The following is a 14,018-nucleotide window of genomic DNA, read 5'->3' as shown; positions in this document are numbered from 1 at the left end:
TAAAATGGAAATTCTCACATAGGTATCTAAAAGGTGTACTTTCAAATACTTAACAATCCCAGTGCAAATTGATACAGCAGTCAGCACTATTAATATCCAGGTAGTCCTTGAACTACAAACATAATAGAGCCTGGCCAATATGATTGGAGGTCAGGAGGAGATTAAATAAATCACATTGAGTGAGCCCAGTGGTGAAATCTGAACTGGTTTACTACCAGTTTGCTGGCTGCGCTTGTGCGCTGCGCGCCAAATGTGCACTGTGCATGTGCAAATCCTAGGTGCACGTGCGTGCAGTGCACACCAAAAGGAGGCATTGGGTAAGTAGAACAGCACGTGGGGGAGGGGTTTGTGATCAGCTGTTGTGCGTGATCTTTTTTTTACTTTTAAAAGTATTTTTTATAATCTATTCAGCCGAATAGATTGTAAAAAATGCTTTTAAAAGTAAAAAAAGGCTCTGACAATTGTGCAGCTCAGCTGTGATCGTCAGAGCCTTTTTTTTACCTTTTAAAAGCATTTTTTACAACCCATTCCTACCATTCGGTTGGAAAAAGCAAACGAGCCGGAAAGTGGCGGCAAGCGGGCAAGCAGGTGACCAGGCAATTCAGTGGGCATGGGCAAGGGGGCCAGGGATTTTTGCTACCGGTTCTCCGAACCGCCCACTGCCATCGCAACCGGATTGGCCGATCCAGTCTGAACCAGGAGTATTTCACCCCTGAGTGAGCCCCATTCTTGGCTCTTCCCAATGTATTCATTAAACAAATGAGTGTGTTGTTAAGGGCACTTGGTGCACCTCAGGGGTAGGGGAAACCATGTGGGCCCTGGTACAGGAACAATATCATCTGTCTCTGGCCTTTCAAGTCTCCCCCCCCCCTCAAGATATCCCATATTCTGTTTCCCACCCCTTGGGATCCCCACAGTTGCTTGGCCTCCTCCACACCCACCCCCTATACCCACCCACCCTTCTGTGACTAATCTCTCATCTTTTGAAGAGTTCTAGAGCTCAGGATGTCAGGTAGGAAAGAGGACAGGCCACTCCATTGATAGGACACCTGGCAGAAAATCAGCAATCTTTTTCTGAGACCCTGAAGAACTGTTTTTCTTTCATCGCTAGATGCTAACCTTCATTCCCCCAGCAAAGGCAAATGGTGAAGCAGAGAAATCTTCCTTCCCTTCCTTCCTGTTTGCTTTCAGTCCCTGGCTAATGGCGGGGGGAGGGAAGACATATAGGCAGTGACTAAACTCTTCCCTTCCAAGGGGCTCATCTCCTTCTCCCAGTGAATGCATGCAGCCAGCAAAACTCTTCCCTTCCTACACACTGTCTCTTTCTCCCAGCAAATGTTGTATGCATTTGGGGAGGATGTTGGGGAAATAGATGGGGGGACGTATTGCAGCATTTCTCTGGTCAGTCATAAGGCTGAATGACTGCAGGGCTGCTGCAACATATGTAACTTCGGGACTGGGTCATAAGTACTTTTGCTGGGGGGGGATTGTTGTCATAACTTTGAACCATTGCTAAGTGGTCTGTCGTAACTCGAGGACTACCTGTAATCTTGTTTAACTCAATCAGATTAGAGTTGGAAGGGACCTTGGAGGTCTTCTAGTCCATCCCCCTGCTCAAGCAGGAGACACTATGGCTATTTTATCCATGGTAATGGACCTGAATAGAGCTCCCAATAGAGCTCTGTGTTTTAAAAAATCACATCATCAATCCTTACATACATTATTCATATACTGCTATATTGGAAATAATCATATATGATATGGTTCTCTCTGTGTGAAAAGATCTATCAAGAAATGGCAAAATAAGATGACAGATGGGAAAAACATTCTTTTCTTCAAATTTTTGTGAGTTTTTCTCACTGTCAGAAGATTTATCCTGATTTCTAGGTTGAATCTCTTCTTGTTCAGTTTCCATCCTTTATTCCTTCTCTGGCCTTTGGGTGCCTTGGAAAATAGCTTGACCCACTCACCTCTGTGGCAGCCCCTCAAATATTGGAACACTGCTATCATGTCTCCCCTGGTCCTCCTCTTTGCTGGACCAGCCATGCCCAGTTCCTGTAACCGTTCTTCATATGTTTTATTCTCCAGTCCCCTAATCATCCTGGTTGCTCTTCTCTGCACTTTTTCTAGAGTCTCAACATCTTTTTTATAGTGTGGTGACCAAAACTGGATGCTGTACTCTAGGTGTGGTCTTACTAAGGCTTTATAGAGTGGTATTAATACCTCACTTGATCCTAATTGTATCCCTTTGTTAATGCAATTTAGGATTGCATTGGCTTTTTTGGCTGCTGCTGCACACTGCTTGCTCATATTTAACTGGTTGTGCACTAAGTCTCTAAGATCCCTCTCACAGTTACTGCAATTAATCCTGGTTTCACCTAGTCCCACGATGGCGAACCTATGGCATTCATGCCAGAGGTGGCACATAGAGCCCTCTCTGTGGGCACACGTGCCATAGCCAGCTACTCTTCTGGTTTCCGGCGCACACATGTGCACCGGCCAGCTGATCTTTGTGGGCTCTGGAGTGCTAAAAAATGGCCTTTTTCTGTGCCATTTTTGGCTATTTTCTGAGCCATTTTCCGGCTGTTTTTTGGCCATTTTCAGGCTGCTTTTGGGGCATTTTGTGGCCATTTTCAAACCATTTTGGGGTGTTTTTGGCCATTTTCAGGCTGTATATTCTGGGGCCATTTTCTTAGCAATTTTCCAGCTGTTTTTTGGATGTTTTCAGGCAGGCCATGTTTTGGCCATTTCCAGGCCACTTTCCAGCCGCTCTTTGGGTGTTTTCTGGGCCATTTTCAGACCGTTTGGGGGGCATTTTCTGGGCCATTTTTGGGCCGCTTTTTGGCTTTTCTGGGCTTTTTTCTGGGCTGTTTTTTGGGCATTTTGGGGACATTTTCTGGCTGTTTTTGAGCCTGAAAATGGCCTGAAAAGAGCCCAAAAAATGGCCAACAACAGCCAAAAACAGGAATGCATGCACCAGCCAGCTGGTCTTTGGGATTCTGGTGCTCCATTGCAGGTGAAGATCAGCTGGCTGGCGTGCATGCACATGCCAGAAACCTGAAACCTAGCTGGCTGGCACATGCATGCGCACCGGCCAGCTGGTCTTTGGGTTTCTGGCACTTCGGTGCATGCGGATGTACACGCATTCCAGTTTGGGCACTCGGTGCTGAAAAGGTTCGCCAGCACTGACCTAGTCTATATGTGTACTTTTGGTTTTTCTTGCCTAAGTGTAGGACTTTACTTTTCTCTGCATTAAATTTTTGTAGACTTTAGTTCAGCATTCAATACCATCATTCCAGACATTCTTCTAACTAAGCTAAACCAGCTACAGGTACCGGAACAGACTTGTAAGTGGATCACAAGCTTCCTAACAAACAGGAAGCAACAGGTGAAGCTAAGCAAGATCACATCAAATACCTGTACAATTAGCACAGGGGGCCCCCAAGGCTGTGTGCTCTCCCCACTTCTCTTCTCTCTGTATACCAATGACTGCATCTCCAATGATCCATTTGTTAAGCTACTGAAGTTCGCAGATGACACAACAGTGATTGGTCTCATTCGAGACAATGACGAATCCGCATATAGACGAGAGGTCGAACGACTAGCCTTGTGGTGCAACCAAAACAATCTGGAACTGAACACACTCAAAACCGTAGAAATGGTGGTAGACTTTAGGAAAAACCCTTCCATACTTCCACCTCTCACAATACTTGACAACACAGTATCAACAGTAGAAACCTTCAAATTTCTGGGTTCTATCATATCGCAAGATCTCAAATGGACAGCTAACATCAAAACATCATTAAAAAGGACAACAAAGAATGTTCTTTCTGCCAACTCAGTAAGCTCAAACTGCCCAAGGAGCTGCTGATCCAATTCTACAGAGGAATTATTGAGTCTGTCATTTGCACCTCTATAACTGTCTGGTTCGGTTCTGCAACCCAACAAGAAAAACACAGACTTCAGAGGATAATTAGAACTGCAGAAAAAATAATTGCTACCAACCTGCCTTCCATTGAGGACCTGTATACTGCACGAATCAAGAAGAGGGCCATGAAAATATTTGCAGATCCCTCGCATCCTGGACATAAACTGTTTCAACTCCTACCCTCAAAACGACGCTATAGAGCACTGCACACCAGAACAACTAGACACAAGAACAGTTTTTTCCCGAAGGCCATCACTCTGCTAAACAAATAATTCCCTCAACACTCAAACTATTTACTGAATCTGCACTACTATTAATCGTTTCATAGTTCCCATCACCAATCTCTTTCCACTTATGACTGTATGAGTATAACTTGTTGCTGGCAATCCTTATGATTTATATTGATATATTGACCATCAATTGTGTTGTAAATGTTGTACCTTGATGAACGTATCTTTTCTTTTATGTACACTGAGAGCATATGCACCAAGACAAATTCCTTGTGTGTCCAATCACACTTGGCCAATAAAATTCTATTCTATTCTATTCTATTCTAAATTTCATTTTGTTACATAGGGCCCATTGTTCAAGTCTGTTCAAGTTCTATGGCTTCTTATACAATACTGCTTCTTTTTTGGAAATATCTAAAAATTAATTTATAGCCCAAATGAACAGGTAGAAGAGGTCCAAATTTAAACTGGAAGCAGATGACAAGTGCAGTATCGTTTACCCTAAAGACCCTTAGGAGATCTGAAATGACAAAATCATGAACTTTCCAATAAATATCCACCTGTAAGCAAAAGAAAGAAACCCTGTCGGACCACTGTGGCCCAATTGCATCATCTCTCAAAGCCAGTAATCTAGGTCTGTAATCAGTTCAGCTTTGTCTAAAACAATGAAACTATCTCCTATCATCTCTATTAACATATTACTCAAAAACAATCTTTTTTTTTCTTTCTGAAAAGATTTCCCATTTTTAAACAGAAATATTTTAGGTGAGGAGATTGGGATTAGAGATGTCACCTGGAATGTTGTATCAGAGAGGACGGATCTTTCCCTCGTTCTGGTTTTTAGGTGGATGCCTCATTTTGACAATTATCCACAACCTCCACTATTTTTAATATTACTTATCACATTTAAAAGATTTACCTGTAGTAAGCTGCCGTGTTTTCATTCTACTATCTTTCCATTCTATAAATGTGTCTGAAGAAAAAAATAACACATGAAAAGATATCTTAACCGTTCAATCTAATTTCATCATTCAGAAAGAGAATAACTCTGTTCTTGTACAGAAGAAGTATAAATAAAATCACTTTACCACCACTTGATTCCATCAGAGCAGTAACACTAGGATGTCTAGCACTGAAGAAAAAAGAGTAATCTGCTTTTTCTGTAAAGGAAACAAATACAATTCTAGAATAAATCCATAGGAAACTAATTCTTGATCCATAATCTGTGATCCATAATCTGTTAAACTATCATCAGCCAACAACATATAAAAAGAACTACTGAACAACTGAAGCAAAAAAGATGGTAAAATTGGGGTGATTCACTTAAAGACCACATCACTTAGCAATGGAAGTTTCCATCCCAATTGTATTCATAAGTCAAGGACTACTTTGACTTACTTTTGAAAAACAAAAATACTAAAATGTGTACCCTAAAACAGTACCTGGCATCAGCCCTGCAAGAGCTTCTAGAAAACCTCTCTTTTTGCAGAAAGTGTTTATGTTGGGGCCAGTCAAAAATTCCCATGGAAAACCACTCAAAGGAGTACCCCAATTATAGAAAAATAACGCCTCTAGGAGGTTTATCTCTCAGCATGACTGAAGTGGTTGGGGCAATTCCAGTCTAGTGGTTAACCTGATACCAAACCATTAATCTGATGCCAAGCCATTTTAAAGGTTAAAATCAGAATTTTAAATTACATTTGGAAGCTAATAGGAAGCCAAGGCAAGGTCCATAAAACAGATGTAACGTGTATCCACTGACAAGCGCTAATGAGCACTCAAGCGATTGCATTTTACACCAAGTGCAGCTTCCAGGTGATCTTAGAAGTCCTCCAATGTAGAACATTGGTATATCAGATGTTAAAAAAATCAGATCAAATAAAGATTACTTTAGCAATAACACTTGGTGATCTAACTTTATTTCTTAATTCAGTAGCTTTAACAGGTTATAAAAATGTTTTACATGTCTTTTTACTTCAGTAGAGTACTCTGTGATATGCTGGTTAGCAAGCTAGTTAGCTGGTGGTGGTGATATGACAGTTACATTAATATTGCACATCACTGTCTCAAAATCAAATTTAAAAGATATGCACCAATAATTCCAGTTTAAACTGGAGAAACATATCAAGTGGGTGCTACAAGAATCAGACTTGTTTCCTCTATTCTTCCATGTTTTATTAATGACATGGAGAAAGGTGGCAGGAAATTCATACCTAGTGCTAATGACTATCAGACAATGGAGTCAGTTATTCAAAGAATTGTAGGACTCCTTCTGATCTATTCACACACAGCCTAGGTGACTATATGGGATGCTTTAATATGGGTTTCTGAACTGAAAAGAGAAATAGACTCAAAGGCCTAAGGGGCCCTACCAGCATTATGATTCTATAGACCTGGTTGGGCACGGAAAGGGGAGTTCCCCTGGTGGAAATGTGCCCACCAGGTTTCTGTGCATTTCATCAGCCGAGGGCCCAGGGTAGGGGTGGGGGGGTGGCTGTTGTTATTAACGAGAGTTTAGAGCCAAGGGAGACCACTGTACCACAGATAGCCGGATGTGAATCCCTCTTTGTGAAGTGGGGCCTGGGGAGGCAGGTGGGCTTGCTGATCACGTACCTGGCTCCTTGCTACGTGACAGCAGGCCTGCCCGAGCTGCTGGATATAATCGCCGAGATGGCGGTTGAGACCCCCAGACTTATGGTCATGGGGGATTTCAATCTGCCATCGGTGGGGGAGGAGTCCATGGCAGCTCAGGAGTTCATGGCTTCCATGACGGCCCTGGACCTGACCCAGTTAGTGACAGGTCCCACTCACATCGGGGGAAACACTCTGGACTTGATTTTCGTCTCTGGACAGTGGTTGAATGATCTGGAATTAGGGGATATAGTTACTAAACCCTTGTCATGGTCGGATCATTCTCTCCTTCAATTCGACTTTCGAACCGCTGACCCCCACCGCAGGGAAACGGGACCGGTTCGCTGGTTCCGTCCCAGGCGCCTGATGGACCCGGAGAGGTTCCAGAGGGAGTTTGGGCCACTACCTGAGGACTTGGTCCGCGCCTCGACTGGGGACCTTGTCGCTGCCTGGGTGCAGCCTCTGACCCGGCGCCGTTCTCGATTAGCTCCTTGGTACTCTGAGGAGCTGAGAGAGATGAAGCGCCGGAGAAGACGCCTGGAGAGTAACTGGAGGGCCACCCGCTCTGAATCTGACCGGACACTAGTGCGGTCTCAAATTCAAACCTATCTGTGGCGATGAAGGTGGCAAAACGGGAGTATTTTTCCACCCTCATTGCATCTGCAGATAACCGCCCTGTTTTGGGTAACCCGCTCCCTCACTCATCGGGAAGCGTTGGAAGACCCCCTGCAGGGATGAGCTGAGGAATTTGTACAGTATCTGCAAGATAAAATCACTCAGATTCGGGAAGGGTTGGATGTAGATTGGGTAGGGCCGGGCGAGATGGTGGAGGCCGGTCTTGATGTCTCCATCTGGGATGAGTTTGATTCTGTGACTCCTGAGGACATGTACAGGATACTGGGGGGGCTAAATGCGACCACATGTTTATTCGACCCGTGTCCCTCCTGGTTGGTGCTGGCCACCCAGGAGGTTACACGTGGCTGGATTCAGGGAATTGTTAACGCTTCTCTGATGGAGGGTGTCTTCCCTTCCACTTTGAAAGAGGCGTGGTGAGGCCCCTCCTCAAGAAGCCCTCCCTGGATCCAGCCGTTTTATCGAATTATCATCCTGTCTCCAACCTTCGCTTTACAGCGAAGGTTGTTGAGAGTGTGGTTGCACGACAGTTCCCTCAGTACCTGGCTGAAACTGTCAATCTAGACCCGTTCCAGTCCGGCTTCCGGCCTGGTTACAGTACAGAGACGGCCTTGGTCGCGTTGGTAGATGATCTCTGGAGGGGTCGGGACAGGGCTTGTTCCTCTGTCCTAGTCCTATTAGATCTCTCGGCGGCTTTTGATACCATCGACCATGGTATCCTGCTGCGAAGGCTCAGGGGGCTAGGAGTGGGAGGCACCGTTTAGAATAGAATAGAATAGAATTTTTATTGGCCAAGTGTGATTGGACACACAAGGAATTTGTCTTGGTGCATATGCTCTCAGTGTACATAAAAGAAAAGATACGTTCATCAAGTGGTTTATCGGTGGTTCTCCTCCTATCTCTCCGACCGGTTGCAGATGGTGTTGGCAGGGGGGCAGAGGTCGACTCCGAGGTGCCTCCTATGTGGGGTGCCACAGGGGTCGGTCCTCTCGCCTCTTCTGTTCAACATCTATATGAAGCCGCTGGGTGAGATCATCCGTGGCTTTTGGGTGCGATGTCATCTGTACACTGATGACACCCAGCTGTACTTATCCACCCCAGGCCACCCCAATGAGGCCGTTGACGTTATGTCCCGGTGTCTGGAAGCTGTACGGGTCTGGATGGGGAGGAACAGACTTCGGCTCAATCCCTCGAAGACTGAGTGGCTTCCCGGTACAGCCAGCTTACTCCATTGCTGACTGTTGGGGGCGAGTCGTTGGCTCCCACGGAGAGGGTACGCAACTTAGGCGTCCTCCTGGATGCACGGCTGTCGCTTGAAGATCATTTGACAGCCGTCGTCAGGGGGGCTTTTTATCAGGTTCGCCTGATCCGCCAGCCTTTCTGGACCGGTTTGCACTTCGCACAGTCACTCATGCCCTCGTTACATCTCGCCTGGACTACTGCAATGCTCTCTACATGGGGCTCCCCTTGAAGAGCACCCGGAAGCTCCAACTGGTCCAGAATGCAGCCGCGCGGGTGGTAGAGGGAGCACCTCGTGGCTCCCATATAACACTTATCCTGCGCGGGATGCACTGGCTCCCGGTGGTCTTCCGGGTGCAATTCAAGGTGTTGATTACCATCTTCAAAACACTCCATGGCTTAGGACCGGGCTATTTATGGGACCGCCTACTGCCACAAACAGCCTCCCACCGGCCTGTGCGCTCCCACAGGGAGGGCCTCCTTGGGGTGCCATCGGTGAAACAATGTTGCTTGGTGACCCCCAGGGGTAGGGCCTTCTCTGTGGGGGCTCCTGCCCTCTGGAATGAGCTGCCTTCGGGGCTTCGCCAACTCCCCGACCTTCGGACTTTCCGCCATGAACTGAAGACTCTTTTATTCCGTCGAGCTGGGCTAGCCTGATTAAGTAATTTTAAATGGGGTTTTAGTTTTTATAGTACTTAGTTTTAAATTTGGCCGCTATTTATATAAATTTTTAGTTTTGTTTTTATTGTATATTTATTGTATTTTAAATTGGCTGTTAACCGCCCTGAGTCCTTCGGGAGAAGGGCGGTATACAAATGCAATAAATAAATAAATAAATAAATAAATAAATAAATAAATAAATAAATAAATAAATAAATAAATAAATAAATACATTTTCATTGCCTGTCATCCAAGTGATAGACAAACAAAGCTTACTAATTATATAGTGGAAAAATATTTCAGACACTTTACCAATAAAATAATTGGCTGAATTATACCAATTGCTGCTATGCTTCAACCCAACAGGACTGTATCTTTAAAAATCATATATCCTAACCGCCCCCCCCCTTTTTTTTAGCATCCTCTCTGCATTTTCAGATTGGAGATTCCAGGAGCTTCAGACTATGCTTGAAGGAACAATTCATGCAAGACAGAAGTATAACAGGATTTGCTTACCAAGTAACTGCTGATAAAGAGGTTTGAATAGAAACAAAGTCTTCTTGCTATTGCTCCTTACTATGAACATGCAAGTAAATCCCTTTACTTATAAATGGCAACTTTCTTACTCATTTCAGATCCACTCAACATTCCATTAATCACTTATGATACCTATTCTCCTGATTATTCCTCCCATTCAGCAAGTGGTGAAATTCAAAAATTTTCCCTACCGGTTCTGTGTGTGTGGCTTGGTGGTCATGTGACTGGGTGGGTGTGGCTTGATGGTCATGTGACTGGGTGGACATGGCTTGGTGGTCATATGATTGGGAAAACCAGCTATAACACTTTACACAAAAATAACACAAAAGATACACAACTGACTCACACACAATGCAAAAGCAGCTGGACTTCACACAAAATGGCCCCTGCAACAAGTGAGAACCTCACAGAGTCACAGAGAGCTCAAAAACAAACTTATCACCTATTTAAACAAGAATCCAGAGGCAAAGAAAGTTGTAAGAATGAAATAGCAGACTATTCCCCATGGAGAAAGTTCTGTGGGTGTGGACACACGACATTTTTTTTGGAAGGAACTTATGGCTGCCTTTATAATTAGAGGCAGAGGAAAATAGCAAGAGTTGAATAGCTTTCTTGTGACTATTCCCATGAGGATTGGTGTCGTTGGGACCACACAACGGTTTTAGAACAGACTTCTAGATGGTGTCTTTGGATTAATGATTTAAGCGGAGATTCTTATTTAAGAAGAACTCAGAGGCAAAGAAGGAAAGGAAGAATGGAATAGTGGACTATTCCCACGGAAAAGGCGCTGTTGATGTAGACACACGACATTTTTTTAAAAGGAACTAATGGCTGCTTTTAGAGTTATGTTAAGAGATTCATTTTAGAAAATGTTAATATTTATATTAAAATATGAGTGACAACTATGCTAAAAATAATTGATGTTTTGGGAAATGGAGGGAAAAATACTAGAATATATTGAAATAAGAGGGAAATGAGTGTTATTATACTGAGGAAGAATTTTTCTTTTTTTGTTTTGTTTTTGCAAATAAGTAAGGTAATGAAAGGATTTGATAAAACTTCTAAGGAAACAGTTAATATTTTGGAGAATAACTGGGGGAAAGAATTAGTGATTACCCTTGCAAATGTTAAATGTTCTACTTGATATTAAAATGGATTAGATGGAAAACTTTAAATATATGTTATTGATTTAGAGGCAGAGGAAGATGAGGGAAGAATGGAATTGTCTATGTGATCTCTGGGCAATTTTAAGAAAGAGGTTTTAGATAGAATGACCTCTGATTAGTAATGTAGATATAAAGCTGAGAGTGGTGAAATTATAAAACGTAAATAGAATTTATTAATGATGTTGAAGGGAATTAAGCACGGGGACTAGACTTCATTTAAATATTCTCCTAAATGGGTTGAATTTGATTTACTTCTATAATCAGATTGTATGCAAATAAATAATCGAATTTAAAGAAGAAGGAAAATACATTGTATTAGATTATAACGTAGGTGAAACTTGATATGTTTAAAGATGTACCTGACCAATAATTTGTTCACAATGTTTTTTTTTATTATACTTGTAAAAAAATTAAAAAAAATTTGGCAAAAAAAAAACCTTATCACACTTTACACAAAAATACCAGTTTGGGCAATAGGTAGTAAAAAATGCTTTAAAAAGTAAAAAAAAAAAGTTCCAACCATCACAAGGCACAGCTGATTGTCACAATTGATTATTGGAACCTTTTTTAAAGCGTTTTTTTTACTACCTATTGCCTGAACAGGTGTTTTCACTACCGGTGAAAGGCTGTGCCCCGTGATCATGGGAACTTTTTTTTTAGTTTTTAAAGCATTTTTTTACTACCAGTTCTGGCAAATCAGTAGCATTTTCACTACCACTTCAGGTAAACCACCCTGAACCAGTAGCATTTCATCCCCGCATTCACCCTCTTCACTAGTACAGAGACAGAAAAAATCCAAGCAGCAGAAATATTATATTCTCATAAATCATGGATTCCTCTATTAAGTGCAGACAGCTGCAGATTTATGATTTAATTGAAAAAGCTATGGGTCTGCAGATTGGCCCTTGGAGGACATAGGAGCCATTCATGCTCCTGAAAAGAGCTCTAATTTCACCAACACTGTTCAATAGTAAATCAACTTCCTCACAGCAAAGGAGCTGAAAATCCTGCTCCTAGATACAGTGGAAATTTTTATCAGTAATTACTTTTGGTTATTCTGATTCAAATTCTGAACTAGAGATCATCTATCCAGCCCAGAGTCAGAAAGCAAGGAGACAGAGTAGTACTTTTTCACACAGAAGCATATGGCACAGGCAGAGCCACCTGCTGCTTGAATGGAAAGGGACGGCTCACAGCAACCAGGTGGGCATGGCTGGGTGGTCAAGCTGGGTTGCCATGACCAGGTGGATGTGGGTGAGTGCATGTAGCTAGCTTGACGCAGCTGGCTCAATGCCTCTCACTTGGTGTTGTTCCAGGTGAGAGTGGCTGGATAGGTGCAGCTGGCTCTGACTTGGGTTGGCATGGAACAAGTCATACCAGCTAATTTGACGTGGGGACAACTCAGTGCCCCACAATCTTGCCTTCCCAAACTGCCAGCAGCCAAGTATGTGTGTGTGCGTACACATACACACCATTCCGAATTTGAGGAATTTTTTCCTCTTCTTGTTCTCCAGAGATCTGACAACGCAGAACTTTATCTCCACCCCTTAACACGCATCCTCCTCCACCACCTCCTCCTCCTTTTGCTTTGCCTGTCCAGCTTCCCCACCCCCACATCTCCTCTTCTATCCCCTCCTTTTCTCCAGAGATTTGTCAAGGCAGAAGTTGGACGCAGAGGAAACTGCTTCCTGCAAACTTTTGGTCATGCCCTCCTCGGAGCCTGAATCTGTGGGGGAAGACAAGCTGGAACCTAAACTGACAGAGATTGAGGGGTTGGCTTCGATGGCTTTGGAGGGAAATGGGGAAGGGAAGGGCCAGTCAGGCCAACAATTTTCAGGATTAGAACAGCTTGTAGACAGGGAGGAACATGGCCAGGATGAACATGAGGGGCAGAGCTCAGGCGAGGAGTAAGGACCACCCACCCACCCCAATCCAAGATATGGAGAGAGTAGAGAAGGCAGGAACAGCGCAGACTAAGCAGGCTACTCAGGAGAATAGTGCCCCACCCATCTTCACAAGGCACACCTGGGGAATGACACTTAAGGGGAAGCTGTTGGGTGGGGCATTTGTCAGGAACAAATGTTGAGTTACTGAAGTGTTAAGTGCTGACATTTGAACTTTCCAAGAGTCCTTGCCTTCTTTCTTGCTTTCTGGACTAATTAACTGGATCCTTTGCTTCTTGAACTCCTTGATTTGCCCTGCTGGATTTATTGCTGCGCAACCTTAGTGTACACAGCACTGGACTGGACTATTTGCAGCCACAGGCTGCTTGAGGTGTGTGTTGGGGTTTGTCATCACTTTGCTCTAGGACTTGCCAGAAACATAGGAGCGTTTGGGGAACTTCAGACCATAAAAGGGCAGTTTGAACTGCCAGCTGCCTGTGTTATCTCTGAGCTGTGCCCCGGGTTATCACACTTTCTCCTGTGCACTTTCATGCGCAGCACTGTCATCCTCCACCTCCTGCTTTGCCAGAAGGGACAGGGAAATGCCAATGCTCAGATGTCTGGGATTGGGAGAAGAACGTATCCTTTGGCATACTGTATGTGCCCGCGTGTGCGCGCGCACACACACACACCATTCCAAGCTTGGAGACTTTTATCCACATCTGAGCTGACTTGTTTGCGTGTGTGTCTGTGTCTGTGTCTGTGTCTGTATCTGTGTGTATGCACGCGCGCATTCCCTTGGATGCAGGCAGTTTGGGGAGATGAGGATCTTGTGGAGTATCGAGTTGTCCCCATGTCAAGTTAGCCTGTATGACTTGTTCCATGCCAACCCAGCCAATACGAGTCAGTGGGGCCAAGACAACTGCACCTTCCCAGCTACACTTACCCAACCACACCTACCTGGTCATACCAAGTCAACCACATTGAGGGAGTGGTGTCGAGCTGGCTGTGCCCACCCTGCCATACACCCCCCCCAGACAGGCCCATCTAGCTGTGGTGACCTGGCTGTGATCACCCATCCACTACCACCCAGTCATGACCACCTGGCCAC

General features: G+C 44.2%; 1 protein-coding gene across 1 annotated transcript in view; it reads right to left on the bottom strand.

Annotated features, from left to right (window-relative positions):
- The window catches only part of ADCY10 (adenylate cyclase 10), a 192,720-nt gene that overhangs the window by 68,842 nt on the left and 109,860 nt on the right, over positions 1-14,018 (bottom strand). Inside the window, exons 21-23 of the mRNA XM_058176628.1 lie at positions 6,772-6,849; positions 5,247-5,318; positions 5,078-5,131 (exon numbers count right to left, since the gene is read on the bottom strand). Coding sequence (XP_058032611.1) covers positions 5,078-5,131; positions 5,247-5,318; positions 6,772-6,849 — 204 coding nt within the window. The remainder of the gene's footprint in view (positions 1-5,077; positions 5,132-5,246; positions 5,319-6,771; positions 6,850-14,018) is intronic.

Source organism: Ahaetulla prasina, chromosome 3 (assembly GCF_028640845.1).
Source record: "Ahaetulla prasina isolate Xishuangbanna chromosome 3, ASM2864084v1, whole genome shotgun sequence".
NCBI classification, from domain to species: Eukaryota; Metazoa; Chordata; class Lepidosauria; order Squamata; family Colubridae; genus Ahaetulla; species Ahaetulla prasina.
The sequence above is the reverse complement of the archived record's forward strand: the minus strand, read 5'-3'. Positions and strand labels throughout refer to the sequence as shown.